General features: G+C 36.6%; 1 protein-coding gene across 2 annotated transcripts in view; it reads right to left on the bottom strand.

Moving 5' to 3' along the window:
• NEBL (nebulette) overlaps window positions 1–21,873 on the bottom strand; it is a 384,316-nt gene that overhangs the window by 111,803 nt on the left and 250,640 nt on the right. The window contains exons 1-2 of one of the 2 annotated variants that reach the window (XM_023223238.1): window positions 3,351–3,826; window positions 3,185–3,256 (exon numbers count right to left, since the gene is read on the bottom strand). The exons of the other annotated variant lie outside the window; for it this stretch is intronic. Of the exons in view, the coding sequence (XP_023079006.1) occupies window positions 3,185–3,256; window positions 3,351–3,431 (153 nt within the window). The 5' untranslated portion in view covers window positions 3,432–3,826. Of the gene's footprint in view, window positions 1–3,184; window positions 3,257–3,350; window positions 3,827–21,873 lie in introns of those variants that run through there. 2 annotated transcript variants of the gene reach the window in all.

Raw genomic sequence — 21,873 nt, 5'->3', positions numbered from 1 at the left:
ATGTGATTAACAGAAAAATAAAAGAGGCTGCCTCAGAGGACCAGCTGTTCTTCAAGACTGGGAAGTGAGTTGTGCAGAGGGAAACCCCATAATGTTGGTAGAGCAGGTGCAAAGCAGAAACTAGGATGGGGGAGAAACAGAAAGAAAGAAAAATGCCTTATGCTGATTCCCAAACTGAAGCCACTTGAACTGAAAAACTGATATTTCTCTCTATGGAGAATTCGAAGCAGTGCAGGCCTCCTAGGGCTGATCTCTAGGCCAATCTTGCTTAACATTTCTACAAACTGTCTGACAAGGAGATGATACAGCAGTGTCTACAGATCGACTGACTCCAAGCTGTCTCGGTAAGGGAGACGGCAAACTGAGATGAACTTCAGAAGTTCTCAAAGGGCCAGGCAAGAGGGCAGAAAACTACAGATTAGATCCAGCCCTAGTATGGTTAAAATAATTCAAACTATTATTTAAAGATGATGGGTCCTAAGCTAGGAGCTACAGGTCAGAAATTAGGAATTAAATGGCTCTGATGGTCTACAGATCATCAAGCTAACCTAACAGCTTTCTGCAGCTCCCAAGTCTAAGAAACTCCTCATAGCATCATAAAGGGTGCCAGAAGCTAAGCAAAACATTATCCTACACATGATCTAGGCCGTCCACATCTGTATCACTCTGCACAGTTATGATTATTACATCTTGGTTATTAAGGACATAGGAAGGCTGGAAGAAGTTCAAAGAGTAATAATTAGGTCATACCAGGAAGAGAAGTCCATGAAACTATCCCTCTCATCTATAAAAACGAAGCAGGGCCAGCCTGCTGGTTCACACCTGTAATCCCAGTGCTCTGGGAGAGCGAGGCAGGAGAATCACTTGAAGCCAAGAGTTTGAGACCAGCCTGGGCAACATAGTGAGACTCCATCTCTGCAAAAAAAAAAAAAAAATGAAAATTAGCCAGGCATGGTAGCACACACTTGTAGTTCTAGTTACTTGGAAGGCTAAGGCTGGAGAATCACTTGAGCCCAAGAGATTGAGACTGCAGTGAGCTGTGGTCACACCATTGAACTCCAGCCTGGGCAACAGAGTGAGACCCTGTCATAAAAGGAAGGGAAGGGAAGGGCAGGGAAGGGAAGGACAGGGCAGGGCAGGGCAGGGCAGGGGAAAAGAAAAGGAAAAAATCTAAAAATTAAATAAGTATCTCAGCAAGTATAGAATTCTATTTAGAAGCAAAATGTGAATGTGAACACAGATATAAATTAAGCCACAATAATAATGTCCTAAATATTTAAGTAGTACATTCTACTATGCAACAAATACCTCTAATAAACAGAAAGTATGCCTATCTGTTTAATTTTACCTACATGGGTGTGAAATGTATGGCTTTAAGCTTTTGCAAAATGATAAAGGCACCACCCCTCACAACACATTGGTTTTAAAGTCACTGAAAAACAATCTTACCCAAAACAACTCCAACAAAATCACCTACTAACTACAGTTACCACTTTAGTCTTGATGGTTTATGTAACACAAGTTAGCTCAATTACAATTGCACTTCAATAAAAATATATCAAACTGGAAGAGGTTAGGAACTTAGAGTTTTAGTAGGTAGCATGACTACTACCAATAGCAATGTAATAATAATAAGGCAAAGAACAACATTTCATGGAAATCTACAGTGAGAGATAACTTGGCAGTGTAAGAGGGAGGCCTTTGTGTTCAAATATTACTGCCGCTGCTTACCTGTGTGACCCAGGCAAGGTACTGAACCTCTCTGTGCCTCTATCTCTTCACTTCAAAAATGAGAAAAAGTATAGTGCCTACCTCGCAAGCTGCAATCCCTGCACATAGTAGTCACTAAATCTTAACTGTTGCCAATATTGTTATTGTTGTTGTTGTCATTTATTATTATTGCAATTTACAAAGAACTTTCACACACAATAGCTAATGACTATTAAGTAATAGCACAAAGAAATACTTCATTTAAAGGGTAATTACATCTCATGTCAAGTATACGGGAAAGGGTATGATTTCCACCACCATCCTTTACGCTTGTCTTCTGGTTTGTCAGAAAGAGCCAGTCATATCTAAACTGTGATTGGATGGATGTAAAAGTAAGTGACAGACAGAGTAGTTAATAACAGCTAACATTTATGGAGTACTCACAATGTTCCAGATAGTTTATTCAGCATTTTAGATGCATTACCATTATTTAATCTTATTATAAAAGTTACAGCTGAGGGATGGAGCCCAGCCAGGTTACATAACCTTTCCAAGGTTATTGTGGAGTCAACCCAGGCAGGTCGACTTTGGAGGACGTGCCAGCCCATTGTCCTCCTGCCCAGCACTGACTTCCCTTTGAAAACAAACGTGCAAAACATTCTGATCATTTTGCTCATTATCAACAACAGAAACAACCAGTATTGTGCTCATCTTTCTAAATGAAGACACAGGCACATATTCACTCTACAGGAGTTACCCTTCCTCTGGACCAGCAATCCTCTTAGAACTGTTAATGAGGATCATCTAAATTCTCATTCCTGGTGAGCAACATTTTTCCTTGTACTTCTTGAATTCTAGCTTACATATTTAACATAAAACTATATGTTCAATCATTCAATAATTCTGGGATTCCCTTGAAGTGTAATATTGACCAATCCCAGTTACTAAAAAATGTCACAACAAAAATGTCCCTTGCACTAATTGTAAATAAAAGTTATATGCATATATATTATATATATATATATATATATATGCGCATTTTTCTGTTCTGAAAGACAAGTCCATTCATCAGATTCTTCAGAACCCCCCAAAATGTTAAAAAATGACTACTCATTTAGATAGAGGGCCTCCCAAGACAAATGACATCATTACATTCATTTTAAAATCTTTGGGAGTTCTCAAATGGAATAAATACTGCAATTCAATGCCTTATGATTTCATGCCAGAGTGACAGCAAAACTCATAAGGGACAGGATTCTGGATTAAGAATGAAGAGACTTGCTCTAGCAGAAATTCTCTGTATAGGTGACCTTGGCGAAATCACTTAAAATTTCAAGACTTTGTTCCATGATCTGGAAAGTGACTGTGTTTTAAATGGTGATTTCAGGGTTTCCCCCACAGCTCTATGCCTCTATAACATAATAATACCACAGGTGCAATGCAAAATAAGACAGAAAGTACTCCAGCCACTTACATCACTAATGAGTTCCGTGCATTTTCTGGCCAATTCCATGCTTAAGTCTTCAATAACAGGCTTATAGAAGACCTATTTGGGGGAAAAAAAAAAGAAAGAGCACATTTTTCTCATCATCAATTTAGAGGAACAAACGGTGGTCATGGGTATGTGTTTTCTCACCCACCCGGTCTTCTTCATTTTCTTCTTCCCCTATTGTTTCTTCTTCAGTTCCATCTTTTACATCCTCAAATACAGGGACCCTCATTTTTACCCTTTAAAATATTTATTTTTAAAATATATTCATGTGGCGTCCTTTTTCGTACCACAGCGCCCTTGAGATGCTGACGTCTCTGGTGCTCTGGCCGAAATGCCCTTGCCCAAGCCTCAGCCCTATTTAGCCCACACTTCACTCCTTATCACAGTGGTGTGTGAGTGAACAGAACAGGATCCCAGAGGTCTACCAGGCTGGCCTCACAAGTGGACATAACATATTCTTGGGCAAAACTTGATTTCATGAACTTTTAAAGTCAACATTTTTTCCAATGGTTAAGAAATCCAAAAGGGAAAATTTATTTATCTTTTACTAATTCTATTCATTCATAAAAGAGTATAAAAAGGACTTAGAGATTCTGCAAAAACTACTCAGCTCTAACACTCAAGATAGCACAGTCCAAAGCCTGTTATCTCAAAGACTCTTCGTCTCTGTCTAAATAAAGCTTTCACTGGAATGTCGGACTTCTTTCTGACTTGGGGTACAGAATCTGGATCATTCAAACTCATTTTGTTAACCCAAATTATATGTTTTATCAGACACACCAGTACTTCTCACATCCTAAAAAATACCCACTTTATATTAGCTGATTAGAGGCTAGTTATTTATCATGAAAAGCCCTTTGAACCACTTCAAAGAATCTATTGTGAGTTAATTACGACTGTTAGTCTTATACTGGCGAGTATGGTATTGTATTAATTGTAAACATCATTAAACATGAGAAGTTGCAGTTAACACATGTTGATATATAATTTAACAATTCTAGAAACATCGCTGTTTCAAAAATAATCATCATGATCTTTGAATTCTGCAATTCTACTCATCATGTCAATTTGTACAAATTCATTGGCGATGTGCATTATTACTCAATGGGTACCCCACATTCAGAAAAGTTTGGAAAAATAAACCATCACAATATTTATAATGTGGTATATGTCCTTGGTTACGTAAAACCAAGGTTAAAAATACATTTCTCAAAACAAATATTTTAATGTCAATTCAGACAATTCCAAGACTCTCTACAACTCACGATTTATTAATCTGGTTATTTAAATCTTAGGGGAAATTAATTTTACCAAGTCATAGCATATTAGCATTGGGCATAAAAAAATACCCTACAAGGAACAGTAATACGATGACAGAAAATACAAATTTATTAAAAATAATACATTATTCTAAGTAGCCAAGCATAACTCTTTTTCTCTTGATATCATATCCAGTTTTCAATGTATTATTAAAAAATTGCCTCGGCCTTACCTAAACTGAAAACCCTAACAAGAAAAACATTCTACACAGTCATCCTGTATAAACTATTTCTGAAATTGTGTTTCATGAGGCAAAAGTTCCACAAAAGATTCTGGGGGAGAAAAGCAGGCTTCTTAAATAAGTATGTTTGGGAAATCTGTACCCCAATCTCTGCCCCTGCCACTTAGAGATCTACAAGGAATATTGACACATTAGAAGTTCTGAGAAGACCTTCAACCAAAAAACCTACTTAGGCTTGCTTAACCTCCTTTTCCCCTGAACACAAAACCTATCTCTCTCATCAAATCTAATCCAATTTAATCTAATCTACCTACCTACCTATCTTTCTATCTACCTATCACATTTTTTTAATTATACCCACTACCCCAGAAAACTAGCACTCCTCTGTGAAATATGACCTATTACTTAGGGAAATATTGCTCTATTCTGCTAACATGTTGTGTTCTAGAAGGAGCTATTGGTCTTGAACTAGTTTTTGATAAAGGCTAAATTAATGGTATCACATATCCTCTTCACCAGCAAAGTACCAAAAAGAAATTGTCCCAAGCATGGTGAATTTGGAAACCACAACTCTTAAGATTACAGCCATATCATGCTGGCCCAGTATAGTGGATTCCACAAGGACATTGCTTGTACATTTTATTTGTTCCATAAAAGGAAAGAATGTGTGGATTCTAATTATTTCCCTCAAGTCCTCTGCTGGCCAGAAGACTATTCTAGTATTCTATACATCTATTACATTATCTTTATTGGGAAATAGAGAGGAGTAATTTCTGTAAACTTGTCTTGCAAATTCTAGAAGTGTAGGGAGAAACTCTCATCAAAACTGCCTGAGACTCATGTTTTGGCTCATATTTGAGGAGACAGTACTGGTGTTGCTCAGGGTGACACCTATTCTCCAAGGTGAATTACATTCATCAGGCTTGCACTGCAGTTATTTCTCATTTCTCATCATGTAATACATTCCTAAGGACTCTTCACTGTGCTACAAGAAAATAAGCTGTTGAGATTTAATGTTCAAAGTTTTGAAAACCAAAACCAAACACCATGTGCAATGTGAACACAAATTTTCCATTTGAGATTCTAGAATCAGAATTTCAAGCAAAGGGATCCTTAAGAGATCAATACACCTAAAGCCCTCTCTTTCACAGATGACAAAATGAAGGCTATTAAAAATTATCTGTCTCATTTACAAACTATTCAATGAAGTACTAGGATCAGAACCTAACTAAAGACCTGTGTTCATTTGTTCAACAAATAAATGTTATTATGCCAGGCACTGTGCTTGGTATTAGAGATACGATGGTGAATAAAACATCCTTCACACTAAGATAGAGTAGGAAATAAAACACTCATCACTCAAGACTTGCTGGATGAAGTCTTTAATGGATTGTTTGGCAAGCTAGAGACAACATTACTTTTGATTGAATGCATCTTTTTTCCTTTCACCTATAATATAAAATTCATGCAAAGTTTTCTCTAAAAAATGTTAAGCCCTGCGCTTCATCACAGCAAAGTTTTCTTGTCAATAGCTCTAAAATACGACATGGAGAATAGGAAGAAAGTGTTCCTCATGGACAGCTATCATGTTTCAAAATCCCCTATCAACTTTTCCAAAAACCAAGCTATTTTAATAGATATTTTCACCTTGGGTTGCTGCAAAAGGGAAAATCTCTGTAGCTGCTCATACCTTTTACTTATTGGGCACTTCTTTTATGTTGTTTACTTTTCTACTTTAGTACTCTACCCATGCCTTGATACAGAATGAAACCAAGATGCACCACTTATGGCAAGACTCTCAAAGTCCAGGTCTGGGTCTACCATCTCCTCTAGGGCAAATTACTTAACCCCTCACTACCTCTCATTCTTCATAAACAGAAAAACTGAGTTGCCAGAAGTTAATAAAAAGAAAGCACCAGCTGGACGCAGTGGCACATGCCTGTAGTCCCAGCACTTTGGGAGGCTGAGGCGGGCGGATCACGAGGTCAGGAGTTTGAGACCAGCCTGACCAACATGGTCAAACCCCATCTCTACTAAAAATACAAAACTTAGCCGGGTGTGGTGGCATGCGCCTATAATCTCAGCTACTCAGGAGGCTGAGGCAGGAGAATCATTTGAACTCAGGGGGCGGAGGTTGCAGTGAGCCAAGATTGCACCACTGCACTCCAGCCCAGGCGACAGAGCGAGACTCTCTCTAAAAAAAAAAAAAAAGCACCCTAAAAATAGTGGAGCCCCTCACAAACACAAGCTTTTTTTCAACCACCAAGGGTACACAGTGATGGGAAAAACACTTGGCATGAAAGGGTCTTCTCATTCTCTGTGCCATTAATATACTTTTAAAGTTAAGAAGGGCCTTCTGCAACTAGACAGCTTAAAGATAAGAGCTCACTTGCATATTTATAATTCAGAAGTCTTCTGATCTTTTGATAGTTTGATGTTTACATGTAAGCAAATGTATTTCCTTAGCAACCGTCAGGTGGATAATTCAAGTCCTCTGGAGACACAGCCCTGCCAAGGGAACATATCCGTGCCACCATCTTGAGTCGTGCAGTGCACAACTGTCTTCACCTTCCTTGAGGTCACCTATGACAAGACTTTCTTGGTTTTTGACTAATGATTCATACTTATGTCACTTTTTTCTCCTTTTTTTAAATAATGATAGAACATGTGCTTTTCCCCAACATGGTGATACATGATTTAAAAATAAAAATTACAATAAACAATTGAAATAGATCCAGATTCAGTTCTGAGTGGGGGGAAAAAAGTACAGAGATAAACTGTTTTTTCTTTTAACTTTAAAAATGAATTCAACATTTCTTATTATAAAATATTCATCCTAAATGGTTAAGTGAGAGAAGAATTTGTTTGCCTGATTTGTTTCCCTGCCGTGATGGCTTTTCACACTCATTTTTTGTTGCCTGGCTTTTGTTTTGATGACTGTCTTCCAGAAGGTTCCTGCTTCTCATTTGAATCCCTAGTCATTCCAACTTTGCCTCACCTATTTACTCAGTAACTGGTGTCTTCCCAGAAGAGAACTTTACTAATGGATGAGGAGAGATAAATCATTTCTTGAAAGAAGAAATATAAGCACTCTAGGACAATTTGTCTCCTTTATAAAAGAGAAGAGTTTTGCTTAATATTGGTCCAATCAATTTTTACAATTAAGAATTCATGAACATATTTTCTCGTTTTTAAAGGCTATTTCATTATTCCTTATTAATTAGAAATTGAAACAACACAAAGCAACCTAAACATGTGTCACCATGACCAATTATGCTATTAAGATTTAAAAAGGTATATTCCATATTCATATTCCCCTTTTCACAGATGTAGATCCCACTCACAAATGAGAACTACATAGTTAGATGGATATTGGAGTAAGTGAACAACAAGAAACTGGAAACAGTGTGGGGCACAACAATTTCCAGGTTGGGTGTGGTTAGGGAAGTCCAAATTAAAATGATGTACTCTGCTTATAGAGGGGGCAGGAAAGTATTCTCAATCTCTACATTAATATAGCACCCATTGAACTGAAAGACTGGTTTCATTTGCAGCTTACTTGAGCTATTAGTTCAGTTTTCATAGTAATTGAGCTAATACCATGATTACTCCTGCAATCCTCACCACCAAGAGGAAGAAGCCTAAGCTCTGTGTGGTCTGTATGTGGCTTATACCCAGAACCGAAGGGTCAGGCAGGATCAAACAGCTTGACTCCCACAGAGTGTCCCTTTCCTAGAATTTTATGTGAGATGTGTCAGGAATAATTGTGAAAGACTTTGAAATGGGCACATACAAAACAAATTACTGAGTGTTCCCTTCAGGACTATACTGTTCTTTCATTATCTTTTAGCTATTGCATAATTCCATAAACTGTTGAAAACCGATAAGAATGAAAATGATTCTTATCCACAGAAATGCACATTATAGTAGCCCCCAGACTTTATCCACAGAGGATGTGTCCCAAGCCCCCCAATGGAAGCCTGAAAGTATAGACAGTATCAAACTCTATACATATTGTTTTTCCTATACATATATACCTATGATAAAGCTTAATTTATAAATTAGAATAGTAATGACATGAAAAGACATTTCCCAAAAAAAGATATACAAATGGCTAACATATTAAAAAAATGCTCAATGTCACTAATCATCAGATAAATGCAAACTAAAACCACAATAAGATACTGCCTTACCCGTCACAATGGCTATTATTAAAAAGTCAAAAAACAATAGATATTGGTGTGGATGCGGTGAAAAGGGAACACTTACTGCTGGTGGGAATGTAAATGAGTACAACCTCTACAAGAGACCATATGAAGGTTTTTTAAAGAACTAGAAGTAGAGCTACCATAGGATTCAGCAATCCCACTACCAGGTATCTACCCAAAGGAAAAGAAGTCCTTATATCAAAAAGACATCTGCATGCGTTATGTTTCTCACAGCACAATTCACAATGTCAAGCATACGGAACCAACCTAACTGGCCATCAACCAATAACTGCATAAAGAAAATGTGGTATGCATTCACCATGGAATACAACTCAGCCATAAAAAGAACAAAATAACATCTCTTGTAGCAACTGGGATGGAGCTGGAGGCCATTATTCTAAGTGAAGTAACTCAGGAATGAAAAACCAAATACTGCATATTGTCTGTCACTCATAAGTGGCACCTAAGCTATCGGTATGCAAAGGCACATAGAGTACTGTAGAAGTCTCACACCGAGACTCAGAAGGGAGAAGGGTAAGGGATTAAAACCTACAGATTGGGAACAATTACACTACTCAAGTGACAAGCGCACTAAAATCTCAGACATGAACATAAAATTCATCCACGAAACCAAAAACCACTTGCACCCCAAAAACCACTGAAATAAAAGTAAATTTTAAGATGTCACAGTAAGAGATCAACTAATAATAAAATAGAATAATTATAACAAAATGCTGTAATAAAGTTATGTGCATGCATTCTCTTTCTCCCTCAAAGCATCTTCTGATGTACTCACCTATTTTCAGACCTTAGTAACTGAAACCTCAGAAAGGAAAACCAGAGATAAGGGAGCATTACTGTAGCTATGTTCTTGGGAAGACAATTGAGTACTGCCCACGAGATAGACCCTTTTTGCCCCTATTTGTAAATGCATTTCAGGGTTCTTTACTACGCATTTATATGTGGTTCTTCAGATTCACCTATGAACCAACTGTAAGGTCTTACTGGTACCCTCGTGTATTATGAGTTATAAATCCTTGAAATGTGTTTATGTTTTATGAGAGTCATGACTTTACCATTTAAAAAATTCTGTAATGATGCAAGTGATTTGATTATCCTCAATTCTTTAACATTCAGGAAAAATAGAAAGAAAAAAGGCATTATTGGAGAAAGCCCACCTCTCAATTGTGAAATTTAGCTGTAAAAATTTCTAGCATTTATTGATATCAGCTTTTGGTTTTGTTTTGTTTTCAGGTGGGATCTCATTTGACTATTGGCAAATGTCACATGTGTGCTTGTATATATGTACATTCACACATGCAACACACACACATGTAACAAGCAGAGTTAATTCACCACAGCTGCCGGTTCTTGCTCGAAAAGCATAAAAGGCTTCAGTAAATGCAATGACTTAATTACTTCTCACATCTGGAAAAACTTTAATACGAGAGTGGATTTATTGAAGAAGCTCTTTGCTTGGCTGTCAACACCATACCAAGAGCCAGAAAGAGAGCGGGCTTGATCACTCTTGGTAATTCTTTAACCCATTCACAGATAGATGATCTACCAATTAATTCATAACATGTCCTGTTAATATGATTTATGAATTTTGTGAAAACACAGCAATGTAAATACTTTCCTAGTAATTTATGGAGAAAAGCTGTTTTTGTAATATTTCCAAGACGAAAAAAAGCATACATTAAAATGGAGAAATAATGAAGAAGTTTTTACTTTCAAGGAAACAAAGGAAAGGGTTTTGGGGGTTATAGAGCATATTGCGAACAACCATTAGAACTGTAACTTACATAAGCACATGCAAAACTAGATGATTTGGCACTTTTTGGAGAAAGTGTAATATAGTGCTCCTAAAAGGGAATAGGGGATTTATATGAGCTCATAGAAAGAAGATTTAGTAGAAACCAAGTGTATTAGTCCATTTTCAAACTGCTATGAAAACATACCCGAGACTGGGTAATTTATAAAGAAAAGAGGTTTAACTGACTCACAGTTTCACATGACTGGGAGGCCTCAGGAAACATACAATCATGGCAAAAGGGGAAGCAGGCACTTCTTACATGGTGGCAGGCAAGAGACAGCCAGCAAGAGCAGGGATAACTGCCTTATAAAACCATCAGATCTCGTGAGAACTCACTCACTATCACAAGAACAGCATGGGGGAAACTGCCCCCATGATCCAATCACCTCCCTCCCTCAACACGTGGGGATTACAATTGGAGCTGAAATTTGGGTGGGGACACAGAGCTAAACCATGTCACCAATAAATGACCAGATCTCCCCTAGAAAAGGATACTGAAGCTGGAATTAGGCAAAATGATGATAAGGCATCCAAAGAGCAATTTGCAAAGACCCAGAGACAAGCGTTGAAAAAAACAAAAGTTCTATGTCACTGGAGCAATACAATAGGACAGAGATGAGGGAAGGAGAGGAGCTGAAGATCCTTCAGCCTCCAGGATGACAGGAGAGAGCTACATGAAGCAACTGTATTGAAATCACTTATCCTAACACAAAAAAACTGAAGTCAGTTTGAACTATGAACTCTTTGCAAATATAACAATTCCTAGTGAATGTACTGTGGAAGCAGCACTACTACAGCTTCTCTATTCCCTTTATGTGCCTTGAACGTAATTTTTCCTTCTTCAGGTTATCATCAGCCCTTCAAAATACTCTTTGAATATCTGGACTTTATGAAAATTCCTAGTGAAGAAAGTGTTTCCAGATTTATAAGTTTTTGGAAGAAAAACATTTAAGGGAAATCTGTTTGTATCATGTAGACTCTGAAATAAATAAAATTCATGTTAAATGTGTTTATAATATAAATTTCACACTTTTACATTTCTACAATTACAGTTTTATTATTTAAATGCACCTCTTTTTTCTAATCCTTACTTAACAAGTGATGTCAATGTTCCTTCTCAAACCTTAAGCATCAAGTTACTAACACCTATGTTCACTAAGGATTCCTTCTTCCTGAAATCATGCTTTCATCTCACTTTAAGCCAGGGAAAACAATACTACTAATACTCAAAAGTTTGGAACTTTTAAAACACTAATTTGTGAGCCTTATTCTAATTATTTCCATGGAGCTTTTCCATGTTTAACTCAAACTATAAGACAATATCAGAATAAAATTATAATTAAATATATCATTAAAACAGCTATGACGTTAATGATGCTTTAAAATAACTGGTACTCTTTGAAGAGTGAGAACTAGTTTAACATATATTGTGGGTGATCTCTCTCTGAGGACTTTATCTTCTGTATTATTTGTGTGAGGGTGTGTGTTGGGGGGTGTGGGTGTGTCTATGTTCATTCATTCATTCACTCATTTGTTATATGAAGATGGACACGAATGAATTATAACAAATATAATTCAACAAATTTTATTTGTTAATAAGTTCACAAATGTTTCTTGTGTGCATTCTATGGGCCAGGCACCATGTTAATCTCTTCAATCAATGAACAAAACCAACAAAAATCTTTAACTCTCTCTCCTATTTCAATCATACATTCATTTATCAAATATCTATGAGTATCTACTTCACACTATGCACTACAGTGAGATATTTTATATTTATATGAGACATTTTATACTTTTTCCTACTAAGTCTTTAAAATCCTGTGTATTTTAACTTCACAGTTACAGCACAATTCAATTCCAACTAGCGACATTTTAAGTGCTCAATAGTCAGATGTAAATAGCAGTGACCATGTTAGACAGTATAGCTCTATAGTAATGCTATAAGACTGGAAATCATTAGCTATTTTTCAATTTGATCATATATACCTTAAGCATGAAAAAAACATTTAAAATTAAATTTAAGATAATGATCTCAGGGTCTTAATAAGCAAGCAATAAAATCTACAATCTGATTTTAATTTCCAGACCTGTCTAAATAAGTCTTCAGTGTAGAAATGTATTTAAGGGTTTAAATTTTTATTATAAATAATGAATTAATTTTTAAAATTACATTTTAATTAAGTTCACCAAAGGTATATTTTCAAAATGCCATCTTGTTTCGTTAATGAAAAGATGTAAAGTCCCACTAGTTTTCAGGATATTCACCCTCTAATTTTCTGTCTAATAAATAACTATATGACTGAATAATGAATATTCATTCTATAATTCTCTAAATAGCAAAACGTCCATTAGTGAAATATCTTTCATCGATACTGCCATTTTTAACTCATATAACCGAATTTAAGCAAACCATTCGTTCATTACCTTGGCTAGGTAAGTCCTTTTAAACAATATTGTGAAGTAATGTCACCAGGAAGTATATGAGATTTTAATAAAGAGGTCGATGTCTCATGAAAAGAACCGAAGTTTCACTGAAATGAGATTTTTCTATTTTAAAAGAAACTTTACATTTTTCAAGTATTCAACAAAAAAGATCTTGATCAGTGAGGAAAAACAGTATTTGTGACTTCTGCTCCCAGCAAATTCACCTCTCACCTTGGCAGAGCCAGCACAATTGGTACTTGAAAACTGCTGGAATCTTGAATAATATCCAAATGCAATGAAGCGCTTCAAATCTAAAAATGATATTATGCAGAATGATATTCAAGGTCTTAAATTTTATTTGTGCTATACCTCACCCAAGCCATGCTGACATTTTGGGGGAAAGAGGAATTCCATATAAAAATAATAGGAGGCAGCCATGAAGTCTTCAAAGTTATTGAACTCTCTACTGACCTATACTAGGTACCAAGAGAAGGTACCAAAGGATGATCACTGCACGCCAAGCACTGTGCTGTGAGCTTTACATACAGTATCCCATGTGATCCTCAGACACCCATTTCACAGATGAGGTCACTAGCATTTAGACTGACTTGCCCAAGCTCTCACAGTAAGAGATTCATACCTAGGTCTTACTGCTTCCATTTATGTAAAACCTACTACACCACAGGGCAGTAGAACCTTGAATGGATGCTTTTTATTTATTTCTGGTAGTGACATTATTTTCTCTCAACTCCTTCAATTTCCAACTTCAAAGGAATTGTCATCACAGATGGTTATATAAAGGAAGAGTAGTCCTTGTGGTATGGAGACAATTTGGTCCCTGTGATCAGTGAAAACAAACCCTCATGGGCATTAGAAGCAACAGGAAAAGCAGGCAATAATGAAAGCATTATGGGAATCCTTGATCTAGCAGGAACCTAATTTGAGGAACTTTTCCTGCTTTTCATTCATTAAATGGCACATTTATGAGCAGTAGTGAGCTGGTAAATGTTTAACAATCAACTCTCTCTGGATTTATATTTTTTAATTAAGAAATAAATGTTTAATTAAAACACAAAAGCTCTGCTCTGCAGCACAATCATGGAGTTGGGAAGAGATGAACACAATCTGCTCTGGTAAGCTGATAGGAGCCAGTGCCACACAGCACTGTGAGTAGCAACAAAAGCCGGTATCTAATGTTAAATGGACCAAGACATGCCAATCAACTGAGGCTAATCTTCCAAATGTTTAAATGGGCATTTCAAGGTATACGGTTATGCCCTGCTGCTATTCTGTTCCTTACCTGTATGTTGATGAATTCATTCTAAATGGTAAGATTTCAAACTTACTTGTGCCACACTTTTTCTACTGATCACCAGACACTGAGATCATAAAATCTGTGTTTATGGCACTCTTTTTAATTTTTAATTTTTTATGTACATGGTAGGTGTATATATTTATGGGGTACATGAAATGTTTTGATCCAGGCATACAATGCGTAATAATCACATCACGGAGAATGGGGTATCCATCCCCTCAAGCATTTATCCTTTGAGTTGCAAACAATCCAACCACACTCTTTGCATTATTTTAAAATATACAATTAAGTTATTATTGACAGTCACCCTGTTGCTATTAAATAGTAGGTTTCGTTCATTCTATTTTTTTTTGTACCCTTTAACAGTTCCTACCTCCCCACCACCACCCTCACTATCCTTCCCAGTCTCTGGTAACCATCCTTCTACTCTGTATGTCCATGAGCTCAATTATTTTGATTTTTAGATTCTACAAATAAGTGAGAACATGCAATATTTGTCTTTCTGGGTGGCACTCTTAATAATTTAGATGCCTCTAAGATATTGTACACACAAATGAAGCAAATGAAATGGAAAATACTTTTAAGAGGCAGATTTCTTGTACCCAAATAGAGCCTGCCTTTTCTACATAGCTGTCTTCACACCGAAAAGGATTAAAACTTAAAATTTTCTTTAAGTAGGATCTAACATGTAAAAATTTAGAATATAGTAAATGCTAACTGAAAATGGTATTATAGTAGTGACTTTTATACTATACAGTCTCTGATTTGCAAAAAGCTAATGAAGATAATTTACAGACTAACTCAACAATTCTCTCAACTGGACTAGAATATTAGGAGAAATTCACCACAAAATATTGGAACAATAATATATATAAAAGAAATACAGAACTGCCAGAGGAAACAACTTACATAATGGCTTTAAGTCTTAAAATAAGGAACCAAGTACAGCCCTGATCCAAAGCACATATAGTGATATTTCTGCAGGGAAAAAAAGTGTTTTATAGAATTATAATACCTGTCTAGTATCAAAGCTTAATTAAAATAGTGAATAAACATGCCCCTTGTATTTCACTGTGCGTCAGCAAAAATATCTCCTTTTCAGCAAACTTTACACTTCGGTAAAAATTTTGACATAAAAAAGATCCTCAAGGTAGGACTGTACTTTAAAAAGTTGAATTTTTGGGGCAGTTTGTCATGGAAAGTCTTAAAGCAGCTTCTCTGTGCTTTTCAGATGGATAGATTTAGAAGAAATGAATTGAGAACATACTTCTTAAAAATTATCTATATAGTTAAGCAAAACTCATTTTCAGCTCAAGGTTCATACAAAAGCAATATTTCTTTTATATATGTTGTCATGGTTCTGACAATTCTTTATAGTATTTATCTGCCATGATTTTACAAAGATTATAACTAACTCATGAGCTATTTAATCATGTAGCTTCTGCGTACGTTCCATAATTACGTTATACTCAAAAACTAAAACACATGCATTAGATGTCATGAGGTTATAGTCCACAGTGACTGATGGCAGAACTGTGTTCTATTTTTCGGCCTGGCAAAAACACTACAACTGACCAGACAAGGATGACTAAGGACAGAAGAGATTTGAAGGCAGCTAAACCCTCACTGCATGAACCATAGTCAGAGAGACACTGTTTGAAAAGGACCAAGCATTGGAAGTGCCACATTTGGGGTGGGCAGTGGAAAGCATGCCACACAGAAGGAGTCCTAAGACCTACCTTCAAAATCCCTACACTGTAAAAAATTAGACCGATCTTCCTAGTTCTAAGATTGTATGATTACCAAATTTATCTACCTATCTACTAATCACCAGGGTACAAGGAATTCAAAGACAAAAACCTTATCTATGAACAAATTCTTCTGTCAAACCACTTTTTTGTTTGGTGTTTTTTGTTGTTTATTTTGGCCAAAGGGGGATAGAAGTAACCTAAGATAAAGAGGTGGCACTGGCCAGGTATGGTGGCTCATGCCTGTAGTCCCAGTACTTTGGGAGGTCAGGGTGGGAGGATGGCTTCAGCCCAGGAGTTCAAGACCAGCCTGGGCAACACAGCAAGACCCTGTCTCTAAAACAGAAAAACTAGCTGGCCGTGGTGTTGTGAGCTTGTAGTTCCAGCTACTCAGGAGGCTGAGGTGGGAGGACTGCTTGAGCCTGGGAAGTGGAGGCTGCAGTGAGCTGTAGTTGTGTCACTGCACTCCAGCCTGGGCAACAGAGCAAGATCCTGTCTCAAACAATAAAAACAAAATAAAGAGTAAGCACTGCAGTAAATCCTTTACATATCTTATCTCATAAAACACTCACAAACTCTCTGGGAAGTAAATACTATCAGGATCCCCAAACTGAAGTTCAAAGGTAGCATGAACAAAACTTAAAACAAGATCTTCTATGTTGATGTATATACCTGTTGTGAGCATTCAGCACTGTGAAAATGGCTGAAACCCATATTTTAAAACCCTCTTTGTATTATGATTACATTTCAGAAACTAACCAGGTATGCTTGAATGGCCATCTGTATTTGGACTATGTATAAATCCATACGTTAGGTATTATAAGAAATATAAAACTGAATAAAATGTAGCCCTTCATACTCAAGGCTCTTCTAACCTATGAGTAGAGACAAAGCACTTCGAGAATATAATGAAGTCATCAGAGAATTAGAGAGTGCTGTAAAGGTTCAGAAGATGAAGAAAATCCCAAATATTAGGAAGATGCCAAAGTTTCATGAATATTGCTTTTGATCTGCAGATCATGAAAATGGATCTGTTTTTCAGAAGTGAGAATAGGGAGGATATTTATAAAACCTATTCCTATATAAATCAAAATATTTTTAACTGTTCTAAAACCATAGTCTTCAAACAACTACAAGGACATTCTCATAGTCTAGTTTTAAAACTAGAGCATTTAAATCAAGCATGTATAAATAAGAAAGTATAAGTGGATTTTATATGTACATAAAATAGGGACGTATTCCCAAGGCATGGGAAATCATCAGTGATGTAGCTATCCTTAGTGTATTCATGACTATGCATTCCAAAATCAATATAAACATAATCAGTGGGAAATTAAATTCTGATAGAGCCAAGAATATGACTTTGAAAAGCTTTTAAGCATTTTTCTCCACAATGATCTCATGAGGAGTTCAAGCTTGCTTTTCAAGCAACAACACCGTCAAAGGCTCTAAAAAGCAGATATTTATCATAGCATTCAATCTGTTGCAAAAATTTCTTGGCAGTTTGACTCAATACAAGAAAAATAAGTTTTCGTGTCATCGTAAATGGGGAAAGAAATTGTTATCTTAAACACCACCTTTATCACCCAATTTAATTAACATTCTCCCTATAATAATAACTTTTCTTATTCTTCACACTAAAACTATTTTAGTTTTCCTGCAAATATGAATGTAAATGTAAAAAACATGAAAATTACTTTTAAAAATAAACTAGAATTATTTTTTAGATTATTTTTCTTTTATATATGTTGTCATGAACTGTACTTTATATTGCTTCTGTTTTATATTTTCAGTTGTATTACCATGTCTCAGAGGAATGCTCATAGATGTGGCTTACAAGAAGAGCGAGTCAATGGCACTGCTATGTTTCAAATAAAAATGTATATTGCCTGAGTATACATTATGTTCAATATTTGCTTTAAAATATCTGTATTTGGACTATGTATAAATCCGTACGTTAGGTACCATAAGAAATATAAAACTGAATAAAATGTAGCCTTTCATACTCAAGGCTTTTCTAACCTATGAGTAGAGACAAAGCACTTCGAGAATATAATGAAGTCATCAGAGAATTAGAGAATGCTGTAAACGTTCAGAAGATGAAGAAAATCCCAAATATTAGGAAGATGCCAAAGTTCCACAAACATCGCTTTTGATCTGCAGATCATGAAGATGGATCTGTTTCTCAGAAGTGAGAATAGGGAGGTTAGAAGACACATCACACACAAGGACAAGAGAATCGCCATACTGGCTGGATGTGGTGGCTCACACCTGTAATCCCAGCACTTTGGGAGGCCAATTGCTAGAGGTCAGGAGTTCAAGATCAGCCTGGCAAACATGGTGAAACCCCATCTCTACTAAAAATACAAAAATCCGTCGGGCATGGTGGTGTGCGCCTGTAGTCCCAGCTACTTGGGAGGCTGAAGCAGGACAATTGCTTGAACCCAGGATGGAGGTTGCAGTGAGCTGAGATCGTGCCACTGCACTCCAGCCTGGGTGACGGAGAGAGACTCTGACTCAAAAAAAAAAAAAAAAAGAATTGCCATACTATGGCCCCCCATGAGGAACAAGTTGAGCATGGCATAGGGAAAGTGAAGGAGTAAAGATCGAAGGAAAGGCGGAATGGAGACAGCTTCAAATGTCAAGCCAACAACTGCGTATATAATTCAATCAGAAATCTCAAGTCACAACGTTTTAACCAGGGGAGTGACATACAAATCCAATAAAGAAACAGTAATCTAGTGCAACGTAAGTAGGAAATGCTGAAATGAGAGCAACAGGATATCAGAAGACATCTGCAAAATGGCCTAGAGGCTGGCAAGAGATAAAGACTTATACTGGATTCATGAAAGTGGTTGACAAAAAGATTTGAGAGATATTAAAGATGTAAACAGAGCAACAGATAATATGTGAAGAATGAGAAAAGAAAGTCTGTGTTGAGATACTGTAAGTTGTTTTTGTTTGTTTTCAGAGACAGGGTCTCGTTCAGTCACCCAGGCTGGAGTGCAGTGGCACGATCGTAGTGCACTGCAGCCTCACCTCCTAGGCTCAAGTGATCCTCCCACTTCAGCCTCCTGGAGTTGCTAGGACTACAGGCACACACCACCACAACCAGCTAATTTTTTTTAAGTTTTTTTTGGTAGACACAGGGTCTCACTAGGTTGTCCAATCTGGTTTCAAGCTCCTGGTCTCAAGTGATCCTCCTGTTTCAGCCTCCCAAAGTGCTCATATTCCAGGCATGAGCCACCACACCCTGTTGTAAATTGTTTTGAACAGAGGGTGAAATAGGCTCAGGGAGGAGCATACTGAGTCTGAAATAGAGCATCCAGGTGGAGGATCAGCCATCAGTGAGAGCTGGACAGAGGTTATGACTACAGCATTGACTCAGCTTAGAGAAGGGAGTCAGAGTTCAGAGGGCCACAGGCAATTCCTAGAGCAAGAGAAGAGAACAATTTTGAAAGGCATCTGCTGAAGAAAAGCAATTATTCATTCCTAAAAGACACTGCCGATCCTTCACACTGAACCTCAGAAAAGGTACGTTCCTGAAACAAGGTCTCCTGTGGGACAAAGAAAAACTCTATTCTGTTTTCTTAATAATTCTCAAAAATCAGACCACTTTAATGGAATGCTTCAGTAAAAGTATTTATTAAGAGATAATTATGTGAACTAAGAACTTGGAATATAAAAATATTATCTGCATTAAGAGGCTTTAAACATCTTGGATATATGTCTGGTTATAAAAATGAAAAATGTTCAGTTTACTGGAAATAGCAAAAAAGTACAAAAGCAAAGTGTACAAAATAATGTATCAGGAATTGTTAAATTTTATCAGATGCTTTTCCAGCATCAGATGGCATATTTGACTTTTTGATCAATATCAATAGCATATTAATTTTATTATATTAATAGATTTCCCAGTATTGAATCACCCTGCCTTCTTGGGTTAAATACTATTTGCCTGTGGTAGGTTGTTCTTTGAATGAATATGATCTTATAGCATTTGTTTATACGATCATATGTATGAGACAATGAATATTTATGCTCATGTACTGGAGCCATTTATGTTCAAAAACTGGAGTTTTCTTTTTCAGGCTGTTAGCCTTTTTTGTGCTCAATACCAGAAGACATATTTTGGAAATGGCCATTCTTGAAAATAGGATAGACTCATCAATAGAGCTATAGCAGACATGTCAATAAATTCACCTGTCCAGTCCAAACTAGACTCATGTTCAACTTCTTCTGCACAGACTATGAATCAATCACATACCCTGATTATTCACCCACAGCTCATCAGACCAAAAGCAGACACTGCACTTGAGGCGAGGAAACACACTGGTCATTTAGTGACCAATGAGAATGTGTTTTGCGAGTTTGAACTAAGAGACATTGAGCTGTGGATAATTAGATGTCAGTAAGTGTTGGAGCTAAATGCTGGGTAAACTCGGGCGGGTCGCTATTTTTCAACCACATACAGGCTAAGAAAACCTGTATTCAGAGAAAAGCAGAGACAAAGAACCATAGAAACCTTAAAAGATACAGTGAACAAGATTTGCATTTTAATGACTTCACAGTTTACATGAAGTCCAGCCCTACTTATTGCAAAGGTTTTCTATGAGATTACCCTCTATGCTTCCTATAAATCTCTTTTTCCTTTAGTCATTCCTTGGAAGCAAACGTTCCTAATACAATATTTCTCAGGGACAGGAACCTTTCATAAAGCAAATTGTTTAATAATATTGTTCAATGCTTTCCTTGGTTATTGCTTTGTTCAGGTTTTCTAATTCCTCAAGTCCATTTTGGTAGTTTATATATTTCTTTTAAAACTCCATTTATATTTTCCAGGTTTGTTAACATAATGTCCTCTTGTGGGTTTTGAATTTAATGATAACCTAGTCAGACTCTGAGCTAGAGGTAACTGCATATCCAGACAGAGGTTTAAACTTAAATTGATGAGAGAGTAAAAACAATAGAAATGGAAATTTTAAATAATTGAGACAATTTTAATACCAAATTTAATATACATTGAGGGTAGTGGTTCTCAAGATGTATTTTTCATATATTTTCTGGGGTTGTTTTGTTTTGTTTTTTGAGGCAGAGTCTCACTCTGTCGCCCAGACTGGAATGCATAGCACGATCTCAGCTCACGCAATTCTCTTGCCTCAGCCTCCCAAGTAGCTGGGAATACAGGCATGTGCCACCACACTCGGCAAATTTTTTTTTTTTTTTTTTGTATTTTTAGTAGAGACGGGGTTTCACTATATTGGCCAGGCTGGTCTCAAACTCCTGACCTTAGGTGATCCACCCACCTCAGCCTCCCAAAGTGCTGGGATTACAGACATAAGCCACCATGCCTGGCTTTTATATATTTTCTCAGTAAAAGTTCTTTATCATAGTACAGACCAGGGATGTAATGAATAAAAATAAAGGAACCCATCATTACAATAACACTTCACCAACAAATACTTGTTAGACATTTATATATGCAAGGAACCAGGCTTGGATATTTTTAAACTTTTGAATTGGATCTGCAAGCTAACCAAACGTTTATATCCAGGTAGTAAACCAACATTCTATTTAAAACAAAATTGTTAAAATGCATTACCAAATGTTGTCATAACCTTATCACTTAGTTACATAGGACAGTAAGACATAATAG

The sequence above is a fragment of the Piliocolobus tephrosceles genome, chromosome 9 (assembly GCF_002776525.5).
Source record: "Piliocolobus tephrosceles isolate RC106 chromosome 9, ASM277652v3, whole genome shotgun sequence".
NCBI classification, from domain to species: domain Eukaryota; kingdom Metazoa; phylum Chordata; class Mammalia; order Primates; family Cercopithecidae; genus Piliocolobus; species Piliocolobus tephrosceles.
This window is presented reverse-complemented; position numbering and strand designations above follow the sequence as displayed.